The sequence below is a fragment of the Oncorhynchus gorbuscha genome, linkage group LG17 (genome assembly GCF_021184085.1).
Source record: "Oncorhynchus gorbuscha isolate QuinsamMale2020 ecotype Even-year linkage group LG17, OgorEven_v1.0, whole genome shotgun sequence".
Lineage (NCBI taxonomy): Eukaryota > Metazoa > Chordata > Actinopteri > Salmoniformes > Salmonidae > Oncorhynchus > Oncorhynchus gorbuscha.
The window spans coordinates 289,221-314,829 of NC_060189.1; the positions used below are offsets into that span (position 1 = coordinate 289,221).

The 25,609-nt window shown below is 48.2% G+C and overlaps 1 protein-coding gene across 2 annotated transcripts in view; it reads right to left on the minus strand.

The window, feature by feature from the left end:
* Window positions 1-846: 846 nt before the first annotated feature.
* Window positions 847-25,609, minus strand: part of rab11fip5a (RAB11 family interacting protein 5a (class I)) — a 91,983-nt gene continuing 67,220 nt past the window's right edge. Inside the window, exons 4-7 of one of the 2 annotated variants that reach the window (XM_046308959.1) lie at window positions 15,878-17,464; window positions 7,470-7,614; window positions 5,020-5,303; window positions 847-2,548 (exon numbers count right to left, since the gene is read on the minus strand). In XM_046308959.1, the coding sequence (XP_046164915.1) occupies window positions 5,046-5,303; window positions 7,470-7,614; window positions 15,878-17,464 (1,990 nt within the window). In that variant the 3' untranslated portion in view covers window positions 847-2,548; window positions 5,020-5,045. The remainder of the gene's footprint in view (window positions 2,549-5,019; window positions 5,304-7,469; window positions 7,615-15,877; window positions 17,465-25,609) is intronic. The other variant, XM_046308960.1, reaches the window with a different exon arrangement.

Here is a 25,609-nt window from a genome sequence, read left to right on the forward strand (position 1 = left end):
AAATTTGTGAAACAATTGTATCACGAATTGTAAACTTTCCAATCTTTGACTAACTTATGCATATCCCACCAGCTAAAACAGAGACAAAATACACAATCAGTTGAACTGAAATGAACTTTAAAACGGAAGACAAGGAGGAAGACGAATCATTAGCAGTTTAGAAAAATGCAGAGTCACATTTATCGTCTGCAGCTAAAATGGCACCCTAAAATATAGTGCACTACTTTTGGCCAGGGCCTACAGGGCTCAGGCCAAAAGTAGTGCACTAGGGAATAGTGTAGACCCTTGCATTCATAAAGCAGAACTTGAGAGGAGGCATTATTATACTATTTCAGAATCAATGTGCTTTAAACTGGATAGAAACCTTTTTTTGGCTAAACAACTTCTTGAGGTGTCATGTCAAGAAGAAGAAGCCCAGTGAGGCAGAGGGATCGGTAGGAAGTCGACCCATTAATACAGGACCTTCAGAAAGTATTCAACCCCTTTGTCATGGCAAGCCTAAATAAGCTCAGAAGTAAAAATGTGCTTAACAAGTCACATAATAAGTTGCATGGACTCCGTGTGCAGTAAGTTTTTAACATGATGGTTGAATGACTACCTCATCTCTGTACTCCACACATACAATTACCTGTAAGGTAGGGGCGGCAGGAGGCCTCGTGGTTAGAGCGTTGGACTGGTAACCGAAAGGTTGCAAGATCAAATCCCCGAGCTGACACGGTACAAATATGTTGTTCTGCCCCTGAACAAGGCAGTTAACCCGCTGTTCCTAGACCAGTTAACCCACTGTTCCTAGACCAGTTAACCCACTGTTCCTAGACCAGTTAACCCACTGTTCCTAGGCCCTCATTGTAAATACAAATCTGTTCTTAATTAACTAACTTGCCTAGTTAAATAAAGGAAAAATTTAAAAAGAAATTTGAGAAGTGAATTTCAAACACAGATACAACCACAAAGACTAGGGAGGTTTTCCAATTCAGGAAACCGCTCAGTGATTTCACCATGTGGCCAATGTGATTTTAAAAGAGTTTAATGGCTGTGATAGGAGAACTGAGGATGGATCAACAACAATTGTAGTAACTCCACAATACTAACTGACAGAGTGAAAAGAAGGAAGTGTGTAGAGAATAGAACACATTTCAAAACATGCTTCCTGTTTGCAATGAGGCACTAAAGTAATACTGCAAACAAATTGGTAAAGAAACAAAAGTTTTGTTCTGAATAAAAAGCGGTACGTTTGGGGAAAATCCAACACATCACTGAGTACCACTCTTTATATTTTCAAGCAAAGTGGTGTCCGCATCATGTTATGGGTATGCTTGTCATCGATAAGGACTGGGGAGTTTTTCAGGATAAAAATGTACAGAATAGAGCTAAAACAGGCAAAATCTTAGAGGAAAATCTGGTTCAGTCTGCTTTCCAACAGACACTGGGGGATTAATTCACCTTTCAGCAGGAAAATAACCTAAAACACAAGGCCAAATCTACAAGACTTGATTACCAAGACGACACTGAAGGTTCCTGAGTGGCCAAGTTAAACATTTTACTTAAATCAAGCTTGGAAATCTATGGCAAGACATAAATGGTTGTCTAGCAATGATCAACAACCAACTTGACAGAGCTTGAAGAGTTTTTAAAAGGATAATGAGCAAAATGCTGAACAATCCAGGTGTGAAAAGCTTTTAGAGACTCAAAGACTCCCAGCTGTAATCGGGTTCAACACTTACCAAATCAAGATCGAAGATTGAATACTTTCTTAAGGCTCTGTATGTTCTGACCATTCTATTTCTACGCTTCTGAAGAGGAGGGTAGTGCAAGAACATCTAGAAATGCTGTAACAGTTTAGCCTGGAGAAATCCAGTCCCTTTGTGCTGACATTCCACTATGACAAGGAAAGGGAATGACAGCTCAACAGACTGGAACCCATTTAGCAACAGTGGCTTCACAATAACTACAGTGAATCAAACCTCCATATGTTCATTAGGGTTCAAGGTTTGGCTTTTTGGCATTCCACAGGTAATCATCATCTGCTCATAACCTGTTAGTATGCACACAATGGGGTTTCTGCTCATAACCTGTTAGTATGCACACAATGGGGTTTCTGCTCATAACCTGTTAGTATGCACACAGTGGGGTTTCTGCTCATAACCTGTTAGTATGCACACAATGGGGTTTCTGCTCATAACCTGTTAGTATGCACACAGTGGGGTTTCTGCTCATAACCTGTTAGTATGCACACAGTGGGGTTTCTGCTCATAACCTGTTAGTATGCACACAATGGGGTTTCTGCTCATAACCTGTTAGTATGCACACAGTGGGGTTTCTGCTCATAACCTGTTAGTATGCACACAGTGGGGTTTCTGCTCATAACCTGTTAGTATGCACACAGTGGGGTTTCTTCTTGTGTGATGAACTAAACAACAACTAAATAACGTTGCAACAAAGCAAAGTGTCCTGTGGCAGAATAACGGGACAATGGCTTGACGTTTTCTTCATGTGTCCCAATCTCCTTTAGGTGAAATGAAGTGCTCTTCTGGAAGCAAACTGTGAACTGGAGCAGTAAGGAAAACAATAAGGCAGCATTTGGCATTTCAAGATGGCATATACAGCTGTAGATACGTTATAGATCCCTTTAGGAAGACACCTGACAGCATTATTAGTCGTAGTAGGCATGCTTTAGCTCAAGTGCAGGGAATGGGAGGGGTACAGGGTACATACAGGGACAGAGAGACAGGCAGAGGGGAGTCAAGTACCGGTATGTTTCTAAGCATTGTTCTGTTGCTATGAGAAATCATGTTTCTAAGCATTATTTTGTCTCTGTAATAAATCATGTTTCTAAGCATTATTTTGTCTCTATAATAAATTGTGTTGATTTAATAATGCACAGTGGAAGGAAGGCGAAGCGTGTTGGAGAAGCAGTGTCACCCAGACAGTTCTTAGCCTGGTATTAACAATACATCTGAAACAGTACAGAACATAGCCTGGTATTAACAATACATCTGAAACAGTACAGAACATAGCCTGGTATTAACAATACATCTGAAACAGTACAGAACATAGCCTGGTATTAACAATACATCTGAAACAGTACAATACTTTTCCCGACCGTAACATCTGAAACTAGGGTCTCCCAACATGTTTTTTATTTTCCAGAAGTCCTTGTTGGAGGATTCTGGATTTCCTACTTATTCCCTTCCGAATCCCGGAATTATCCAACCTGGATTTCTGGAAAACCCGATCAGAATTTTTGCCACACTATCTGAAAAGGTACAATATTTAGCCTGGTAGTATCAATATATTCTGTGCACGTCTATCTGCACTACACAACACTCAATTTCTTAACCTGATCGTATCAATACATTCTGTGCACGTCTATCTGCACTACACAACACTCAATTTCTTAGCCTGGTAGTATCATCTGAAACAGTATATTATCTAGCCGGGTAATAGGCCTAACATTGAGACCTACAGTACTTATCTTAATGGTATCAACACATTCTGTCTGTCTGTCTGTCTGTCTGTCTGTCTGTCTGTCTGTCTGTCTGTCTGTCTGTCTGTCTGTCTGTCTGTCTGTCTGTCTGTCTGTCTGTCTGCCTGCCTGCCAGCCTGCCAGCCTGCCTGCCTGTCTGCCTGCCTGTCTGTCTGTCTGTCTGCCTGCCAGCCTGCCTGCCTGCCTGCCTGTCTGCCTGCCTGCCTGCCTGCCTGTCTGCCTGCCTGCCTGTCTGCCTGCTGTCTGTCTGTCTGTCTGTCTGTCTGTCTGTCTGTCTGTCTGTCTGTCTGTCTGTCTGTCTGTCTGTCTGTCTGCTGCCTGCCTGCCTGCCTGCTGTCTGTCTGTCTGTCTGCCTGCCTGTCTGCCTGTCTGCCTGCCTGCCTGTCTGCCTGCCTGCCTGCCTGCCTGCCTGCCTGCCCGCCCGCCCGCCCGCCCGCCCGCCCGCCCGCCCGCCCGCCCGTCCGTCCGTCCGCCCGCCCGCCCGTCCGTCTGTCTGTCCGTCTGTCTGTCTGTCTGTCTGTCCTGTCTGCCTGTCTGTCTGTCTGTAATACACCACGTTAAAAGCAGCATATTGTAAGAAATGAAAGAAAAAGCAAATCAAGCTGAACTTCGCATCAAAGATCAAACTATTCATCTGTTTGTTTTTGTAAGAACACTTTTGACCCTAAAACCACTCCCATTCCATTCATTTGCACATCCTAAATGGCAACCTATTCCCTACATAGTGCACTACTTTAGGGACACAGCCCATAACACATGAGTGATAGTTCCTATCTCTCATTTGGTTTGTAGCTTGACAACTGTGGTAGGTGCACTTGTCTGCACAAAATGTCAGAATCTATCCCAAATGGCACCCTATTCCCTATATAGTGCACTACTATTGACCAGAGCCCTATATGGGTTTCCCTTTGGGCCCCGATCAAAAGTAGTGCACTACACAGAATCTAGGGTGCCATTTTGGATGTAGCCTAGGTGATTAAGAGGAAGTCATTCAGTATCGGAGTGATCTGGGTTTGATCTCTTAGCTCAATACCAACTGGGTATACCTGAAACAACCTGAGGATCCTCTTGTTTAACCCCACGACCTCTACCAAACCATAACCTTACGAACCACAACCCACCACCGCAACCCAAACCCCTTCAAAACCAAGGAGGGCACCTTCAATACATGTGAAGTCAATTCCAAACCATCCACTTTGTCAGTGCTGTGTTTTCTAGCTACAGTATTATGTCAGAAGCACAGCAATGAACAGACTAATAAAGAAGACAGCTATTGTTGTTGTGTTGTTATGGGGGCGGTCAGAGTAGAGGTTGTTATGGGGGGGTCAGAGTAGAGGTTGTTATGGGGGGAGGTCAGAGTAACGAGGTGCAAGCAGGGTTGCAAAATTGCGTCAAACAAAATTCTCAGGTTTTCCCAGAAATCCCAGTTAGAGTATTCCTGGATCCCCTGCTTATTCCCTCCGGATTCCGGGAATCTTCCAACCAGGATTTCTAGAAAACCTGGGAATGTCACAACCCTAGGTGCTAGTTACCCCCATTCCATCAGTCCCTCTCTCGGTCACTTGAGCTTGGTGCCGACCTGCAGGATGGTGGGAGTCTGCTCCATAATGCGAACCAGCAGCGTATCTATGTAGTCCTCCAGATCCCTAACCTGAGGCTTCATCTTCTTCAACTCCGCCTCCCGCTTCGCTAGCAACGCCCTCTGGCGGTCAAACTCCACCCTCTGCCGGTGTAGGTCTGCCTCCCGTTGGAGGAGGAGGGCGACCAGCTCACTGTGGGTCAGGTGGTAGTAAGGCCCAGCTCCTTCCGTCAGAGACTTGGAGAGAAAGAAAGAGGGGGAGAAAGGCGAGGTAAAGACAACAAGAGAGAGAGGGAGAGAAAGGCGAGGTAAAGACAACGAGAGGGGGAGAAAGGCGAGGTAAAGACAACGAGAGGGGGAGAAAGGAGAGGTAAAGACAACGAGAGAGAGAGAGGGGGAGAAAGGAGAGGTAAAGACAACAAGAGGGGGAGAAAGGCGAGGTAAAGACAACGAGAGGGGGAGAAAGGCGAGGTAAAGACAACGAGAGGGGGAGAAAGGAGAGGTAAAGACAACGAGAGAGAGAGGGGGAGAAAGGAGAGGTAAAGACAACAAGAGGGGGAGAAAGGCGAGGTAAAGACAACAAGAGGGGGAGGGGGAGAAAGGCGAGGTAAAGACAACGAGAGGGGGAGAAAGGCGAGGTAAAGACAACGAGAGGGGGAGAAAGGAGAGGTAAAGACAACAAGAGGGGGAGAAAGGCGAGGTAAAGACAACAAGAGGGGGAGGGGGAGAAAGGCGAGGTAAAGACAACAAGAGGGGGAGAAAGGCGAGGTAAAGACAACGAGAGAGAGAGGGGGAGAAAGGAGAGGTAAAGACAACGAGAGAGAGAGGGGGAGAAAGGAGAGGTAAAGACAACGAGAGAGAGAGGGGGAGAAAGGAGAGGTAAAGACAACGAGAGAGAGAGGGGGAGAAAGGCGAGGTAAAGACAACGAGAGAGAGAGGGGGAGAAAGGCGAGGTAAAGACAACAAGAGGGGGAGAAAGGTGAGGTAAAGACAACGAGAGAGAGAGGGGGAGAAAGGAGAGGTAAAGACAACGAGAGAGAGAGGGGGAGAAAGGCGAGGTAAAGACAACGAGAGAGAGAGGGGGAGAAAGGCGAGGTAAAGACAACGAGAGAGAGAGGGGGAGAAAGGCGAGGTAAAGACAACAAGAGGGAGAGGGGGAGAAAGGCGAGGTAAAGACAACAAGAGGGGGAGAAAGGTGAGGTAAAGACAACGAGAGAGAGAGGGTGAGAAAGGAGAGGTAAAGACAACGAGAGAGAGAGGGGGAGAAAGGAGAAGTAAAGACAACGAGAGAGAGAGGGGGAGAAAGGAGAGGTAAAGACAATGAGAGAGAGAGCGAGAAAGGCGAGGTAAAGACAACGAGAGAGAGAGGGGGAGAAAGGAGAGGTAAAGACAACGAGAGAGAGAGGGGGAGAAAGGCGAGGTAAAGACAACGAGAGAGAGGGGGGAGAAAGGCGAGGTAAAGACAACGAGAGAGAGAGGGAGAGAAAGGCGAGGTAAAGACAACGAGAGAGAGAGGGGGAGAAAGGAGAGGTAAAGACAACGAGAGAAAGGCGAGGTAAAGACAACAAGAGGGGGAGAAAGGCGAGGTAAAGACAACGAGAGAGAGGGGGAGAAAGGCGAGGTAAAGACAACGAGAGAGAGAGAAAGGTGAGGTAAAGACAACAAGAGAGAGAGGGGGAGAAAGGAGAGGTAAAGACAACGAGAGAGAGGGGGAGAAAGGCGAGGTAAAGACAACGAGAGAGAGAGAAAGGTGAGGTAAAGACAACGAGAGAGAGGGGGGAGAAAGGAGAGGTAAAGACAATGAGAGTGGGGGAGAAAGGTGAGGTAAAGACAACGAGAGAGAGGGGGGAGAAAGGCGAGGTAAAGACAACGAGAGTGGGGGAGAAAGGCGAGGTAAAGACAACGAGAGAGAGAGAGTGAGAAAGGCGAGGTAAAGACAACGAGAGAGGGGGAGAAAGGTGAGGTAAAGACAACGAGAGAGGGGGGATTAAGTTAAACAGAGAAACTGCCAATTGCTTCAGTTTGTGCTTTCTGTGTGGTAGTTCTGTGTGGTAGTTCTGTGTGGTAGTTCTGTGTGGTAGTCCTGTGTGGTAGTTCTGTGTGGTAGTTCTGTGTGGTAGTCCTGTGTGGTAGTTCTGTGTGGTAGTTCTGTGTGGTAGTTCTGTGTGGTAGTTCTGTGTGGTAGTCCTGTGTGGTAGTCCTGTGTGGTAGTTCTGTGTGGTAGTTCTGTGTGGTAGTCCTGTGTGGTAGTTCTGTGTGGTAGTTCTGTGTGGTAGTTCTGTGTGGTAGTTCTGTGTGGTAGTTCTGTGTGGTTGTTCTGTGTGGTAGTTCTGTGTGGTAGTTCTGTGTGGTAGTTCTGTGTGGTAGTTCTGTGTGGTGTGTGCCAGCTAGTCTCTGCTGTACCTTTTTCTTCTCAGGCTGCTGCTCGGTGGGCTGGCTGCTCCTCCCCGGGTGAATAGAGGACTTGAGTTTGTCCAGCACCGACCGCCCCTCAGAAAGTTCCGCCCGCCTCTTCTCCTCTGGGGTCAGGGGCTTCACTGGGTGAGGACTGTAAAGGGACATACAGTAAGACGCGTCACTGATAGAAAAGGGCACAAAAATAAAAGTCCATCTTTCAGTCTCCAGACTTGAACCTGTCCATGTTGAGACGGCATCCTGAAGATAGTTTCACAGAGAAAGCTGTTATTGGGACCTGTCCTCCCCCTCCTAGCTGTTATTGGGACCTGTCCTCCCCCTCCTAGCTGTTATTGGGACCTGTCCTCCCCCTCCTAGCTGTTATTGAACCCTGTCCTCTCCCTCCTAGCTGTTATTGGGACCTGTCCTCCCCCTCCTAGCTGTTATTGGGACCTGTCCTCTCCCTCCTAGCTGTTATTGGGACCTGTCCTCCCCTCCTAGCTGTTATTGAACCCTGTCCTCTCCCTCCTAGCTGTTATTGGGACCTGTCCTCCCCTCCTAGCTGTTATTGGGACCTGTCCTCCCCTCCTAGCTGTTATTGAACCCTGTCCTCCCCTCCTAGCTGTTATTGAACCCTGTCCTCCAGTACTCCCCCTCCTAGCTGTTATTGAACCCTGTCCTCCAGTACTCTCCCTCCTAGCTGTTATTGGGACCTGTCCTCCCCCTCCTAGCTGTTATTGAACCCTGTCCTCCAGTACTCCCCCTCCTAGCTGTTATTGAACCCTGTCCTCCAGTACTCTCCCTCCTAGCTGTTATTGAACCCTGTCCTCCAGTACTCTCCCTCCTAGCTGTTATTGAACCCTGTCCTCCAGTACTCTACCTCCTAGCTGTTATTGAACCCTGTCCTCCAGTACTCTCCCTCCTAGCTGTTATTGAACCCTGTCCTCCAGTACTCTCCCTCCTAGCTGTTATTGAACCCTGTCCTCCAGTACTCCCCCACCTAGCTGTTATTGAACCCTGTCCTCCAGTACTCTCCCCCTAGCTGTTATTGAACCCTGTCCTCCAGTACTCTCCCTCCTAGCTGTTATTGAACCCTGTCCTCCAGTACTCCCCCTCCTAGCTGTTATTGAACCATGTCCTCCAGTACTCTCCCTCCTAGCTGTTATTGAACCCTGTCCTCCAGTACTCTCCCTCCTAGCTGTTATTGAACCCTGTCCTCCAGTACTCTCCCTCCTAGCTGTTATTGGGACCTGTCCTCCAGTACTCTCCCTCCTAGCTGTTATTGAAACCTGTCCTCCAGTACTCTCCCTCCTAGCTGTTATTGAACCCTGTCCTCCAGCACTCTCCCTCCTAGCTGTAATTGAACCCTGTCCTCCAGTACTCCCCCTCTTAGCTGTTATTGGGACCTGTCCTCCAGTACTCTCCCTCCTAGCTGTTATTGGGACATGTCCTCCAGTACTCCCCCTCCTAGCTGTTATTGAACCCTGTCCTCCAGTACTCTCCCTCCTAGCTGTTATTGAACCCTGTCCTCCAGTACTCTCCCTCCTAGCTGTGATTGAACCCTGTCCTCCAGTACTCTCCCTCCTAGCTGTTATTGAACCCTGTCCTCCAGTACTCTCCCTCCTAGCTGTGATTGAACCCTGTCCTCCAGTACTCTCCCTCCTAGCTGTTATTGAACCCTGGCCTCCAGTACTCTCCCTCCTAGCTGTTATTGAACCCTGTCCTCCCCCTCCTAGCTGTTATTGAACCCTGTCCTCCCCCTCCTAGCTGTTATAGAACCCTGTCCTCCAGTACTCCCCCTCCTAGCTGTTATTGGGACCTGTCCTCCAGTACTCTCCCTCCTAGCTGTTATTGAACCCTGTCCTCCAGTACTCTCCCTCCTAGCTGTTATTGAACCCTGTCCTCCAGTACTCTCCCTCCTAGCTGTTATTGGGACATGTCCTCCAGTACTCTCCCTCCTAGCTGTTATTGAACCCTGTCCTCCAGTACTCTCCCTCCTAGCTGTTATTGGGACCTGTCCTCCAGTACTCCCCCTCCTAGCTGTTATTGAACCCAGTCCTCCAGTACTCCCCCTCCTAGTTGTTATTGAACCCTGTCCTCCAGTACTCTCCCTCCTAGCTGTTATTGAACCCTGTCCTCCAGTACTCTCCCTCCTAGCTGTTATTGAACCCTGTCCTCCAGTACTCTCCCTCCTAGCTGTTATTGAACCCTGTCTTCCAGTACTCCCCCTCCTAGCTGCTATTGAACCCTGTCCTCCAGTACTCTCCCTCCTAGCTGTTATTGAACCCTGTCCTCCAGTACTCTCCCTCCTAGCTGTTATTGAACCCTGTCCTCCAGTACTCTCCCTCCTAGCTGTTATTGAACCCTGTCCTCCCCCTCCTAGCTGTTATTGAACCCTGTCCTCCAGTACTCTCCCTCCTAGCTGTTATGGAACCCTGTCCTCCAGTACTCTCCCTCCTAGCTGTTATTGAACCCTGTCCTCCAGTACTCTACCTCCTAGCTGTTATTGAACCCTGTCCTCCAGTACTCCCCCTCCTAGCTGTTATTGGGACCTGTCCTCCAGTACTCTCCCTCCTAGCTGTTATTGGGACATGTCCTCCAGTACTCCCCCTCCTAGCTGTTATTGAACCCTGTCCTCCAGTACTCTCCCTCCTAGCTGTTATTGAACCCTGTCCTCCAGTACTCTCCCTCCTAGCTGTGATTGAACCCTGTCCTCCAGTACTCTCCCTCCTAGCTGTTATTGAACCCTGGCCTCCAGTACTCTCCCTCCTAGCTGTTATTGAACCCTGTCCTCCAGTACTCTCCCTCCTAGCTGTTATTGAACCCTGTCCTCCAGTACTCTCCCTCCTAGCTGTTATTGGGACCTGTCCTCCAGTACTCTCCCTCCTAGCTGTTATTGAACCCTGTCCTCCAGTACTCTCCCTCCTAGCTGTTATTGGGACCTGTCCTCCAGTACTCTCCCTCCTAGCTGTTATTGAACCCTGTCCTCCAGTACGCCCCCTCCTGGCTGTTATTGAACCCTGTCCTCCAGTATTCTCCCTCCTAGCTGTTATTGAACCCTGTCCTCCAGTACTCTCCCTCCTAGCTGTTATTGGGACCTGTCCTCCAGTACTCTCCCTCCTAGCTGTTATTGAACCCTGTCCTCCAGTACGCCCCCTCCTAGCTGTTATTGAACCCTGTCCTCCAGTACTCTCCCTCCTAGCTGTTATTGAACCCTGTCCTCCAGTACTCTCCCTCCTAGCTGTTATTGGGACCTGTCCTCCCCCTCCTAGCTGTTATTGGGACCTGTCCTCCCCCTCCTAGCTGTTATTGGGACCTGTCCTCCCCCTCCTAGCTGTTATTGGGACCTGTCCTCCCCCTCCTAGCTGTTATTGAACCCTGTCCTCTCCCTCCTAGCTGTTATTGGGACCTGTCCTCCCCCTCCTAGCTGTTATTGGGACCTGTCCTCTCCCTCCTAGCTGTTATTGGGACCTGTCCTCCCCCTCCTAGCTGTTATTGAACCCTGTCCTCTCCCTCCTAGCTGTTATTGGGACCTGTCCTCCAGTACTCTCCCTCCTAGCTGTTATTGAACCCTGTCCTCCAGTACGCCCCCTCCTGGCTGTTATTGAACCCTGTCCTCCAGTATTCTCCCTCCTAGCTGTTATTGAACCCTGTCCTCCAGTACTCTCCCTCCTAGCTGTTATTGGGACCTGTCCTCCAGTACTCTCCCTCCTAGCTGTTATTGAACCCTGTCCTCCAGTACGCCCCCTCCTAGCTGTTATTGAACCCTGTCCTCCAGTACTCTCCCTCCTAGCTGTTATTGAACCCTGTCCTCCAGTACTCTCCCTCCTAGCTGTTATTGGGACCTGTCCTCCCCCTCCTAGCTGTTATTGGGACCTGTCCTCCCCCTCCTAGCTGTTATTGGGACCTGTCCTCCCCCTCCTAGCTGTTATTGGGACCTGTCCTCCCCCTCCTAGCTGTTATTGAACCCTGTCCTCTCCCTCCTAGCTGTTATTGGGACCTGTCCTCCCCCTCCTAGCTGTTATTGGGACCCGTCCTCTCCCTCCTAGCTGTTATTGGGACCTGTCCTCCCCCTCCTAGCTGTTATTGAACCCTGTCCTCTCCCTCCTAGCTGTTATTGGGACCTGTCCTCCCCCTCCTAGCTGTTATTGGGACCTGTCCTCCCCCTCCTAGCTGTTATTGAACCCTGTCCTCCCCCTCCTAGCTGTTATTGAACCCTGTCCTCCAGTACTCTCCCTCCTAGCTGTTATTGAACCCTGTCCTCCAGTACTCTCCCTCCTAGCTGTTATTGAACCCTGTCCTCCAGTACTCTCCCTCCTAGCTGTTATTGGGACTTGTCCTCCAGTACTCTCCCTCCTAGCTGTTATTGAAACCTGTCCTCCAGTACTCTCCCTCCTAGCTGTTATTGAACCCTGTCCTCCAGTACTCTCCCTCCTAGCTGTAATTGAACCCTGTCCTCCAGTACTCCCCCTCCTAGCTGTTATTGGGACCTGTCCTCCAGTACTCCCCCTCCTAGCTGTTATTGAACCCTGTCCTCCAGTACTCTCCCTCCTAGCTGTTATTGAACCCTGTCCTCCAGTACTCTCCCTCCTAGCTGTGATTGAACCCTGTCCTCCAGTACTCTCCCTCCTAGCTGTTATTGAACCCTGTCCTCCAGTACTCTCCCTCCTAGCTGTGATTGAACCCTGTCCTCCAGTACTCTCCCTCCTAGCTGTTATTGAACCCTGGCCTCCAGTACTCTCCCTCCTAGCTGTTATTGAACCCTGTCCTCCCCTCCTAGCTGTTATTGAACCCTGTCCTCCCCCTCCTAGCTGTTATAGAACCCTGTTCTCCAGTACTCTCCCTCCTAGCTGTTATTGAACCCTGTCCTCCAGTACTCCCCCTCCTAGCTGTTATTGGGACCTGTCCTCCAGTACTCTCCCTCCTAGCTGTTATTGAACCCTGTCCTCCAGTACTCTCCCTCCTAGCTGTTATTGGGACCTGTCCTCCCCCTCCTAGCTGTTATTGGGACCTGTCCTCCCCCTCCTAGCTGTTATTGGGACCTGTCCTCTCCCTCCTAGCTGTTATTGGGACCTGTCCTCCCCCTCCTAGCTGTTATTGAACCCTGTCCTCTCCCTCCTAGCTGTTATTGGGACCTGTCCTCCAGTACTCTCCCTCCTAGCTGTTATTGAACCCTGTCCTCCAGTACGCCCCCTCCTGGCTGTTATTGAACCCTGTCCTCCAGTATTCTCCCTCCTAGCTGTTATTGAACCCTGTCCTCCAGTACTCTCCCTCCTAGCTGTTATTGGGACCTGTCCTCCAGTACTCTCCCTCCTAGCTGTTATTGAACCCTGTCCTCCAGTACGCCCCCCTAGCTGTTATTGAACCCTGTCCTCCAGTACTCTCCCTCCTAGCTGTTATTGAACCCTGTCCTCCAGTACTCTCCCTCCTAGCTGTTATTGGGACCTGTCCTCCCCTCCTAGCTGTTATTGGGACCTGTCCTCCCCCTCCTAGCTGTTATTGGGACCTGTCCTCCCCCTCCTAGCTGTTATTGGGACCTGTCCTCCCCCTCCTAGCTGTTATTGAACCCTGTCCTCTCCCTCCTAGCTGTTATTGGGACCTGTCCTCCCCCTCCTAGCTGTTATTGGGACCTGTCCTCTCCCTCCTAGCTGTTATTGGGACCTGTCCTCCCCCTCCTAGCTGTTATTGAACCCTGTCCTCTCCCTCCTAGCTGTTATTGGGACCTGTCCTCCCCCTCCTAGCTGTTATTGGGACCTGTCCTCCCCCTCCTAGCTGTTATTGAACCCTGTCCTCCCCCTCCTAGCTGTTATTGAACCCTGTCCTCCAGTACTCTCCCTCCTAGCTGTTATTGAACCCTGTCCTCCAGTACTCCCCCTCCTAGCTGTTATTGAACCATGTCCTCCAGTACTCTCCCTCCTAGCTGTTATTGAACCCTGTCCTCCAGTACTCTCCCTCCTAGCTGTTATTGAACCCTGTCCTCCAGTACTCTCCCTCCTAGCTGTTATTGGGACTTGTCCTCCAGTACTCTCCCTCCTAGCTGTTATTGAAACCTGTCCTCCAGTACTCTCCCTCCTAGCTGTTATTGAACCCTGTCCTCCAGTACTCTCCCTCCTAGCTGTAATTGAACCCTGTCCTCCAGTACTCCCCCTCCTAGCTGTTATTGGGACCTGTCCTCCAGTACTCCCCCTCCTAGCTGTTATTGAACCCTGTCCTCCAGTACTCTCCCTCCTAGCTGTTATTGAACCCTGTCCTCCAGTACTCTCCCTCCTAGCTGTGATTGAACCCTGTCCTCCAGTACTCTCCCTCCTAGCTGTTATTGAACCCTGTCCTCCAGTACTCTCCCTCCTAGCTGTGATTGAACCCTGTCCTCCAGTACTCTCCCTCCTAGCTGTTATTGAACCCTGGCCTCCAGTACTCTCCCTCCTAGCTGTTATTGAACCCTGTCCTCCCCCTCCTAGCTGTTATTGAACCCTGTCCTCCCCCTCCTAGCTGTTATAGAACCCTGTTCTCCAGTACTCTCCCTCCTAGCTGTTATTGAACCCTGTCCTCCAGTACTCCCCCTCCTAGCTGTTATTGGGACCTGTCCTCCAGTACTCTCCCTCCTAGCTGTTATTGAACCCTGTCCTCCAGTACTCTCCCTCCTAGCTGTTATTGAACCCTGTCCTCCAGTACTCTCCCTCCTAGCTGTTATTGGGACATGTCCTCCAGTACTCTCCCTCCTAGCTGTTATTGAACCCTGTCCTCCAGTACTCTCCCTCCTAGCTGTTATTGGGACCTGTCCTCCAGTACTCCCCCTCCTAGCTGTTATTGAACCCGGTCCTCCAGTACTCCCCCTCCTAGTTGTTATTGAACCCTGTCCTCCAGTACTCTCCCTCCTAGCTGTTATTGAACCCTGTCCTCCAGTACTCTCCCTCCTAGCTGTTATTGAACCCTGTCCTCCAGTACTCTCCCTCCTAGCTGTTATTGAACCCTGTCTTCCAGTACTCCCCCTCCTAGCTGCTATTGAACCCTGTCCTCCAGTACTCTCCCTCCTAGCTGTTATTGAACCCTGTCCTCCAGTACTCTCCCTCCTAGCTGTGATTGAACCCTGTCCTCCAGTACTCTCCCTCCTAGCTGTTATTGAACCCTGGCCTCCAGTACTCTCCCTCCTAGCTGTTATTGAACCCTGTCCTCCAGTACTCTCCCTCCTAGCTGTTATTGAACCCTGTCCTCCAGTACTCTCCCTCCTAGCTGTTATTGGGACCTGTCCTCCAGTACTCTCCCTCCTAGCTGTTATTGAACCCTGTCCTCCAGTACTCTCCCTCCTAGCTGTTATTGGGACCTGTCCTCCAGTACTCTCCCTCCTAGCTGTTATTGAACCCTGTCCTCCAGTACGCCCCCTCCTGGCTGTTATTGAACCCTGTCCTCCAGTATTCTCCCTCCTAGCTGTTATTGAACCCTGTCCTCCAGTACTCCCCCTCCTAGCTGTTATTGGGACCTGTCCTCCAGTACTCTCCCTCCTAGCTGTTATTGAACCCTGTCCTCCAGTACGCCCCCTCCTAGCTGTTATTGAACCCTGTCCTCCAGTACTCTCCCTCCTAGCTGTTATTGAACCCTGTCCTCCAGTACTCTCCCTCCTAGCTGTTATTACAAGATGTACATTAGATTTACGTTATTACTTCTAAACAAAATCATTTTTGGGTTCTCATACGCTTACAATGATGTTTTGATTCTTGCTTGAACAGTCGCTAAGATTCTACTTGGATGTAGGGTTAGGGTTGATCTTTGCAAAATAACTATTTTGAATGTAGCATTTGTTAGCTAGAATGCTAACGCTCTAATGATATAGGTTGTAGCAAAAGCTAGCCGAAGAGCCATTTTACTGGTCGAAGTGTATTTGAAGAATAATGCAGTTGATTTGCGATGATGACACAAACATTATGTTAAGCAGGACATTCACACGAGCCTGAAAATCCCATTATAATCCAAAAGTAGTGTGAAATGCACCCATAAGCACCATGTAAATACAGACTTTTTTGCTGGCTTTCTACAGAATAACTCCCCCTTGTTCTGCCACCAACTTGCGCGTGTCGCCCCCCGTGTATCAAACACATAAAGGATTCTATACTACATTTCATTGGGGGGGGGGGGGGGTTAACTTCAGTACCCATCACACTGACCATAGAGACAAGAACCACAGGAGTATGGTGTGTGTTGACAAATAAGAGTAGAAGCTTTTCACACAGAAGCAAATGAAGACAGGTTGCAGAGGAGAGGCAGTGGAAGCGACGGGAGAACCCCAGATCGTCAATCGCCATAGCGATAAGTAGAGGGCTCATCTTTGCATCAACTATGGCAGTCGCTGAGAGAAGAAGAAGAAGAAGAACTTGAGGCCCTGTTGAGACACCCCCCACTTCCCAGTAAACATGTGACCTCACCTGATCTGCTGATTGGCTGGCGGATGTGTCTCCTGGGGCATGCCAGCATGCGATGCACCAATCACTGGCTGTGCAGTGGAGAAAAGGGTTGCGGCCGAGACAGTGCTTACTGATGACCTCACAGTAGCAGGGGGCGGGGCAGGGAGAGAGGAGAGAGCTGGAGGGGAAGATGTGTTACGTTCAGCAGTTAGAGAGGAAGGAGCGGAGAAGGAGGAGGTAGCGAGGAGGTCAGAAGTGTCATGCTGCTGGACAAAGGACGACGACCCCAGGGTTACAACGCCAGGGTCGCTGCCGAACGACAGAGTCAGGTCCTCAACGCTGTTCCTCCTTGTGCCCTCTGAGAGGGACCGTTGGAGAGGGTGTTCTTCTGAGAGAGAATGTACAACGGACTCCAAACGAGGGTGTTCTGAGTATTGGTCCTCTGATCTGTAATCCTCAATGTCTTCATTGACCTTCTCACCACTAGATGTCCCAGTAGTGGACTGAACTGTTTTTAGTGGACTGTGAGCTTGAGACCTGACAGAGTGTAGAAGTGCATTGGAGTTATATGATTCTAAGTCCATGCCGATTGGCCAGTCTATCCTTGCTTCAGGGGATGTGGTCTTCTCTTTAACAACACAGGTGGCTCCCAGATGGGATGTGGCTCGATCTATTGTGTCTGACCGGATGACATCATCACAAGTGGCCCAGCATCGATCGTCAGAGAACTCCCCCATCAAGTCTAAAGCAGCCATGTTGTCTGGGCCAGTGGCAGAGTAGAATGATGCAGTCTCAGCCTTAGCATAGGACATGTCTTCCTCACAGAGGGGAGAGTTAGCAGAGGGCACCGTCTCAGTCTTTGGGAGCGGAGGGAGCGGTCTCTGGCTCGTTTTGACTGCTTCTTCTTCTTCTTCTTCATCCTTAGTGTTGGCGCTCTTCTCTTCTGGAGGGAGTTTCAGGGAGGCTCTTTGTTCCTTCATACCAGTGTTAGTGCAGTCTGGTGTGACTGCTTCTTCTTCTTCTTCTTTATCCTTAGTGTTGGCGCTCTTCTCTTCTGGAGGGAGTTTCAGGGAGGCTCTTTGTTCCTTCATACCAGTGTTAGTGCAGTCTGGTGTGACTGCTTCTTCTTCTTCTTCTTCATCCTTAGTGTTGGCGCTCTTCTCTTCTGGAGGGAGTTTCAGGGAGGCTCTTTGTTCCTTCATACCAGTGTTAGTGCAGTCTGGTGTGACTGGGCTGTCTTGGGTTGGGGGCAGGATGGGTACGGGGTTAGGGTTGGTAGACCAGGTTTGGGGTGCTACTGAGATATAGGAGGTAAAGCTAGAACAACAGGGAGGCAGATGGGGCTGGGCAGAGTTAAGGTTTAGAGCTTGGTCAGCTAGGAGCTCCTCGTAGAAAGGGTTACACTGGAGGAGAGAGAGGAACGGGTTGGAGGGAGACATGAGGGGAGGAGACGGGCTGAAGGGGTTAGTGTGATGGAGTGGGGTGCCCAGTGAGTTAGGATCTACAGGGAGGTGAGGGGGGCCCCAGGACAGCAGACCAGGGGTAAGGGGGGTGAGACCAGGGGTATGGGGGATGAGGTGAGAGCCTGAGATAGGTGACACCACCGGGCTGTGAAAGGAAGGCACACAGTCCTCTTGATTAGTGATGTTTGTTTACAAGGCTAACCTCAGACCTGCAGTTCTACTGGACATGGTCAGTGGTAACACCAAACAACTGGGGGATAATACCTTCAATTCTGAATCTAAAAATAATAATAAGATATTTCTTAGCATCTAAAACTCTGAGGCGTTATCCCCTGACAGACTTGTGGTCCTTCTGTAGCTCAGTTGGTAGAGCATGGCGCTTGTAACGCCAGGGTAGTGGGTTCGATCCCCAGGACCACCCATACGTAGAATGTATGCACACATGACTGTAAGTCGCTTTGGATAAAAGCGTCTGCTAAATGGCATATATTATATTATTATTATAAACCAACCAGTGGTTGGCCTGATGTAGTAAAACTGAGTAGCTTCCAACATCCCTGATACCTTTACCTCAACCCCTAAACAACATCAGGCTTTAAATCCAGTCCTGCGACAACACGTTGAGCTAGACAGACGAACGTAATGTTTAGCCTGAGAGACGATGCACCAGACTGAGTGGCACCACTGAATATGGGTCTGTGTAGTTGTAGACCCATTGTAGCCAGGTGCCAGATCGGTTTATGTTGTCTAGCCAGATGGAGTCGACATACAGGACCCGAATCCACCTGACCTTCGCTGTATTAGAAACAGGTCTTACCAAAAAAAAGTACACACCTCATTAGGAACTGATTCAGGAATTTACGCCTTTGCTACGTACTTCTCAGTAGTTGGTATTCAGACCTGTCAGACCTGTCAGACACCTTCTGCAGGTGCCTAACAGGCTCTGCAGGCGTGGTTCCCTTCTATTCAGACATACAGTGCCTTGCGAAAGTATTCGGCCCCCTTGAACTTTGCGACCTTTTGCCACATTTCAGGCTTCAAACATAAAGATATGTTTTTATATATAAAGATATTTATACGGAGTCTTGATTACACACAGGTGGATTGTATTTATCATCATTAGTCATTTAGGTCAACATTGGATCATTCAGAGATCCTCACTGAACTTCTGGAGAGAGTTTGCTGCACTGAAAGTAAAGGGGCTGAATAATTTAGCATTTTCAGTTTTTGATTTGTTAAAAAAGTTTGAAATATCCAATAAATGTCGTTCCACTTCATGATTGTGTCCCACTTGTTGTTGATTCTTCACAAAAAAATACAGTTTTATATCTTTATGTTTGAAGCCTGAAATGTGGCAAAAGGTCGCAAAGTTCAAGGGGGCCGAATACTCTCGCAAGGCACTGTACCTTCTGCAGGTGCCTAACAGGCTCTGCAGGCGTGGTTCCCTTGCGCTCTGAATAAACGTCATTCAACCAAGGAAAACCCTCCCACTTGCTGCCCAACAGATTTTCTCATGGAGTTTTTATTCAACAGGGTTTTCAGTATATTTATCTGAAGCCATCCCTTTAAATACTGTGTACCTTTTAATGTTGTCGACAGACTAGACTACATGGAGACAACGGGTTCTGGGATCAATGCCCTCATAGGCCTCACTCCCCCCTATCTGAGATATCTACTGCAGCCCTCATCCTCCACATACAACACCTGTTCACTCCCCCCTACCTGAGATATCTACTGCAGCCCTCATCCTCCACATACAACACCTGTTCACTCCCCCCTATCTGAGATATCTACTGCAGCCCTCATAGGCCTCACTCCCCCCTATCTGAGATATCTACTGCAGCCCTCATAGGCCTCACTCCCCCCTATCTGAGATATCTACTGCAGCCCTCATAGGCCTCACTCCCCCCTATCTGAGATATCTACTGCAGCCCTCATCCTCCACATACAACACCCGTTCTGCCAGTCACATTCTGTTCAAGGTCCCCAAAGCACACACATCCCTGGGTCGCTCCTCTTTTCAGTTCGCTGCAACTAGCGACTGGAACGAGCTGCAACAAACACTCAAACTGGACAGTTTTATCTCAATCTCTTTATTCAAAGACTCAAATCATGGACACTCTTACTGAGCGCTGTGGCTGCTTTGTGGACGGACACTCTTACTGAGCGCTGTGGCTGCTTTGTGGACGGACACTCTTACTGAGCGCTGTGGCTGCTTTGTGGACGGACACTCTTACTGAGCGCTGTGGCTGCTTTGTGGACGGACACTCTTACTGAGCGCTGTGGCTGCTTTGTGGACGGACACTCTTACTGAGCGCTGTGGCTGCTTTGTGGACGGACACTCTTACTGAGCGCTGTGGCTGCTTTGTGGACGGACACTCTTACTGAGCGCTGTGGCTGCTTTGTGGACGGACACTCTTACTGAGCGCTGTGGCTGCTTTGTGGACGGACACTCTTACTGAGCGCTGTGGCTGCTTTGTGGACGGACACTCTTACTGAGCGCTGTGGCTGCTTTGTGGACGGACACTCTTACTGAGCGCTGTGGCTGCTTTGTGGACGGACACTCTTACTGAGCGCTGTGGCTGCTTTGTGGACGGACACTCTTACTGAGCGCTGTGGCTGCTTTGTGGACGGACACTCTTACTGAGCGCTGTGGCTGCTTTGTGGACGGACACTCTTACTGAGCGCTGTGGCTGCTTTGTGGACGGACACTCTTACTGAGCGCTGTGGCTGCTTTGTGGACGGACACTCTTACTGAGCGCTGTGGCTGCTTTGTGGACGGACACTCTTACTGAGCGCTGTGGCTGCTTTGTGGACGGACACTCTTACTGAGCGCTGTGGCTGCTTTGTGGACGGACACTCTTACTGAGCGCTGTGGCTGCTTTGTGGACGGACACTCTTACTGAGCGCTGTGGCTGCTTTGTGGACGGACACTCTTACTGAGCGCTGTGGCTGCTTTGTGGACGGACACTCTTACTGAGCGCTGTGGCTGCTTTGTGGACGGACACTCTTACTGAGCGCTGTGGCTGCTTTGTGGACGGACACTCTTACTGAGCGCTGTGGCTGCTTTGTGGACGGACACTCTTACTGAGCGCTGTGGCTGCTTTGTGGACGGACACTCTTACTGAGCGCTGTGGCTGCTTTGTGGACGGACACTCTTACTGAGCGCTGTGGCTGCTTTGTGGACGGACACTCTTACTGAGCGCTGTGGCTGCTTTGTGGACGGACACTCTTACTGAGCGATGTGGCTGCTTTGTGGACGGACACTCTTACTGAGCGCTGTGGCTGCTTTGCGTGATGTATTATTGTCTCTACCTTTTGACCTTTGTGCTGTTGTCTGTGCCCAATAATGTTTGTACCATGTTTTGTGTTGCTGCCATGTTGTGATGCTACCATGTTGTTGTCGTGTTGTGCTGCTACCATGTTGTTGTCATGTTGTGATGCTACCATGTTTTGCTGCTACCATGTTGTTGTCATGTTGTGATGCTACCATGTTGTTGTCATGTTGTGCTGCTACCATGTTGTTGTCATGTTGTGTTGCTACCATGTTGTTGTCATGTTGTGCTGCTACCATGTTGTGCTGCTAACATGTTGTTGTCATGTTGTGTTGCTACCATGTTGTTGTCATGTTGTGTTGCTACCATGTTGTTGTCGTGTTGTGCTGCTACCATGTTGTGCTGCTAACATGTTGTTGTCATGTTGTGCTGCTACCATGTTGTTGTCATGTTGTGTTGCTACCATGTTGTTGTCATGTTGTGTTGCTACCATGTTGTTGTCATGTTGTGTTGCTACCATGTTGTTGTCATGTTGTCGGAGATCTTTGTGGGCTATACTCGGCCTTGTCTCAGGATGGTAAGTTGGTGGTTGAAGATTTCCCTCTAGTGGTGTGGGGGCTGTGCTTTGGCAAAGTGGGTGGGGTTATATCCTTCCTGTTTGGCCCTGTCCGGGGGTGTCCTCGGATGGGGCCACAGTGTCTCCTGACCCCTCCTGTCTCAGCCTCCAGTATTTATGCTGCAGTAGTTTATGTGCCGGGGGGCTAGGGTCAGTTTGTTTATCTGGAGTACTTCTCCTGTCCTATTCGGTGTCCTGTGTGAATCTAAGTGTGCGTTCTCTAATTCTCTCCTTCTCTCTTTCTTTCTCTCTCTCGGAGGACCTGAGCCCTAAGACCATGCCCCAGGACTACCTGACATGATGACTCCTTGCTGTCCCCAGTCCACCTGGCCATGCTGCTGCTCCAGTTACAACTGGCCTGGGCCCTAGGACCATGTCCCAGGACTACCTGACATGAGGACTCCTTGCTGTCCCCAGTCCACCTGGCCATGCTCCTGCTCCAGTTTCAACTGACCTGAGCCCTAGGACCGTGCCCCAGGACTACCTGACATGATGGCTCCTTGCTGTCCCCAGTCCACCTGACTGTGCTGCTGCTCCAGTTTCAACTGTTCTGCCTTATTATTATTTGACCATGCTGGTCATTTATGAACATTTGAACATCTTGGTCATGTTCTGTTATAATCTCTACCCGGCACAGCCAGAAGAGGACTGGCCACCCCACATAGCCCGGTTCCTCTCTAGGTTTCTTCCTAGGTTTTGGCCTTTCTAGGGAGTTTTTCCTAGCCACCGTGCTTTTACACCTGCATTGTTTGCTGTTTGGGGTTTTAGGCTGGGTTTCTGTACAGCACTTTGAGATATCAGCTGATGTACGAAGGGCTATATAAATAAATTTGATTTGATTTGATTTGATGTTGTGTTGCTACCATGTTGTTGTCATGTTGTGTTGCTACCATGTTGTGCTGCTACCATGTTGTGATGCTACCATATTGTTGTCATGTTGTGCTATTACCATGTTGTGTTGCTACCATGTTGTTGTCATGTTGTGTTGCTACCATGTTGTTGTCATGTTGTGTTGCTACCATGTTGTTGTCATGTTGTGTTTCTACCATGGTGTTGTCATGTGTTGCTACCATGTTGTGTTGCTACCATGTTGTGTTGCTATCATGTTGTGTTGCTACCATGTTGTTGTCATGTTGTGTTGCTACCATGTTGTTGTCATGTTGTGTTTCTACCATGTTGTTGTCATGTTGTGTTGCTACCATGTTGTGTTGCTACCATGTTGTTGTCATGTTGTGATGTTACCATGTTGTTGTCATGTGTTGCTACCATGTTGTTGTCATGTGTTGCTACCATGTTGTGTTGCTACCATGTTGTGTTGTTGTCATGTTGTGATGCTACCATGTTGTTGTCATGTGTTGCTACCATGTTGTTGTCATGTGTTGCTACCATGTTGTGTTGCTACCATGTTGTTGTCATGTGTTGCTACCATGTTGTGTTGTTGTCATGTTGTGATGCTACCATGTTGTGTTGTCATGTGTTGCTGCCTTGCTATGTTGTCGTCTTAGGTCTCTCTGTATGTAGTGTTGTGTCGTCTCTCTTGTTGTTGTGTTGTCATGTGTTGCTGCCTTGCTATGTTGTCGTCTTAGGTCTCTCTTTATGTAGTGTTGTGGCATCTCTCTTGTTGTTGTGTTGTCATGTGTTGCTGCCTTGCTATGTTGTCGTCTTAGGTCTCTCTTTATGTAGTGTTGTGTCGTCTCTCTTTATGTAGTGTTGCGGTGTCTCTTGTTGTTGTGTTGTCATGTGTTGCTGCCTTGCTATGTTGTCGTCTTAGGTGTCTCTTTATGTAGTGTTGTGTCGTCTCTCTTTATGTAGTGTTGTGTCGTCTCTCTTTATGTAGTGTTGTGTTGTCTCTCTATGTAGTGTTGTGTTGTCTCTATGTAGTGTTGTGGTGTCTCTCTTTATGTAGTGTTGTGTCGTCTCTCTTTATGTAGTGTTGTGGTGTCTCTCTTTATGTAGTGTTGTGGTGTCTCTCTTTATGTAGTGTTGTGTCGTCTCTCTTTATGTAGTGTTGTGGTGTCTCTCTTTATGTAGTGTTGTGTCGTCTCTCTTTATGTAGTGTTGTGGTGTCTCTCTTTATGTAGTGTTGTCTCTCTTTATGTAGTGTTGTGTCGTTTCTCTTTATGTAGTGTTGTGGTGTCTCTCTTTATGTAGTGTTGTCTTAGGTCTCTCTTTATGTAGTGTTGTGTTGTCTCTCTTTATGTAGAGTTGTGTTGTCTCTCTTTATGTAGTGTTGTGTTGTCTCTCTTTATGTAGTGTTGTGTTGTCTCTCTATGTAGTGTTGTGTTGTCTCTATGTAGTGTTGTGTTGTCTCTCTTTATGTAGTGTTGCGGTGTCTCTCTTTATGTAGTGTTGTGTTGTCTCTCTTTATGTAGTGTTGTGGTGTCTCTCTTTATGTAGTGTTGTGGTGTCTCTCTTTATGTAGTGTTGCAGTGTCTCTCTTTATGTAGTGTTGTCTCTCTTTATGTAGTGTTGTGTTGTCTCTCTTTATGTAGTGTTGTCTCTCTATGTAGTGTAGTGTTGTCTCTCTTTATGTAGTGTTGTGTTGTCTCTTTATGTAGTGTTGTGTCGTCTCTCTCTATGTAGTGTTGTGGTGTCTCTCTTTATGTAGTGTTGTGTTGTCTCTCTTTATGTAGTGTTGTGGTGTCTCTCTATGTAGTGTTGTGTTGTCTCTCTTTATGTAGTGTTGTAGTGTCTCTCTTTATGTAGTGTTGTGTCGTCTCTCTTTATGTAGTGTTGTGGTGTCTCTCTTTATGTAGTGTTGTGGTGTCTCTCTATGTAGTGTTGTGGTGTCTCTCTTTATGTAGTGTTGTGTTGTCTCTCTTTATGTAGTGTTGTGGTGTCTCTCTTTATGTAGTGTTGTGTTGTCTCTCTTTATGTAGTGTTGTGGTGTCTCTCTTTATGTAGTGTTGTGGTGTCTCTCTTTATGTAGTGTTGTGGTGTCTCTCTATGTAGTGTTGTGTTGTCTCTCTTTATGTAGTGTTGTGTTGTCTCTCTTTATGTAGTGTTGTGTTGTCTCTCTATGTAGTGTTGTGGTGTCTCTCTTTATGTAGTGTTGTGGTGTCTCTCTATGTAGTGTTGTGGTGTCTCTCTTTATGTAGTGTTGTGTTGTCTCTCTTTATGTAGTGTTGTGTCGTTTCTCTTTATGTAGTGTTGTGGTGTCTCTCTTTATGTAGTGTTGTCTTAGGTCTCTCTTTATGTAGTGTTGTGTTGTCTCTCTTTATGTAGAGTTGTGTTGTCTCTCTTTATGTAGTGTTGTGTTGTCTCTCTTTATGTAGTGTTGTGTTGTCTCTCTATGTAGTGTTGTGTTGTCTCTATGTAGTGTTGTGTTGTCTCTCTTTATGTAGTGTTGCGGTGTCTCTCTTTATGTAGTGTTGTGTTGTCTCTCTTTATGTAGTGTTGTGGTGTCTCTCTTTATGTAGTGTTGTGGTGTCTCTCTTTATGTAGTGTTGTGTTGTCTCTCTTTATGTAGTGTTGTGTTGTCTCTCTTTATGTAGTGTTGTCTCTCTATGTAGTGTAGTGTTGTCTCTCTCTTATGTAGTGTTGTGTTGTCTCTTTATGTAGTGTTGTGTCGTCTCTCTCTATGTAGTGTTGTGGTGTCTCTCTTTATGTAGTGTTGTGTTGTCTCTCTTTATGTAGTGTTGTGGTGTCTCTCTATGTAGTGTTGTGTTGTCTCTCTTTATGTAGTGTTGTAGTGTCTCTCTTTATGTAGTGTTGTGTCGTCTCTCTTTATGTAGTGTTGTGGTGTCTCTCTTTATGTAGTGTTGTGGTGTCTCTCTATGTAGTGTTGTGGTGTCTCTCTTTATGTAGTGTTGTGGTGTCTCTCTATGTAGTGTTGTGGTCTCGCTTTATGTAGTGTTGTGGTGTCTCTCTTTATGTAGTGTTGTGTCGTCTCTCTTTATGTAGTGTTGTGGTGTCTCTCTTTATGTAGTGTTGTGTTGTCTCTCTTTATGTAGTGTTGTGTTGTCTCTCTTTATGTAGTGTTGTGTTGTCTCTCTCTATGTAGTGTTGTGGTGTCTCTCTTTATGTAGTGTTGTGGTGTCTCTCTTTATGTAGTGTTGTGGTGTCTCTCTTTATGTAGTGTTGTGTTGTCTCTCTTTATGTAGTGTTGTAGTGTCTCTCTTTATGTAGTGTTGTCTCTCTTTATGTAGTGTTGTAGTGTCTCTCTTTATGTAGAGTTGTGGTGTCTCTCTTTATGTAGTGTTGTGTTGTCTCTCTTTATGTAGTGTTGTGGTGTCTCTCTTTATGTAGTGATGTGGTGTCTCTCTTTATGTAGTGTTGTGGTGTCTCTCTTTATGTAGTGTTGTGGTGTCTCTCTTTATGTAGTGTTGTGGGTCTCTCTTTATGTAGTGTTGTGGTGTCTCTCTTTATGTAGTGTTGTGGTGTCTCTCTTTATGTAGTG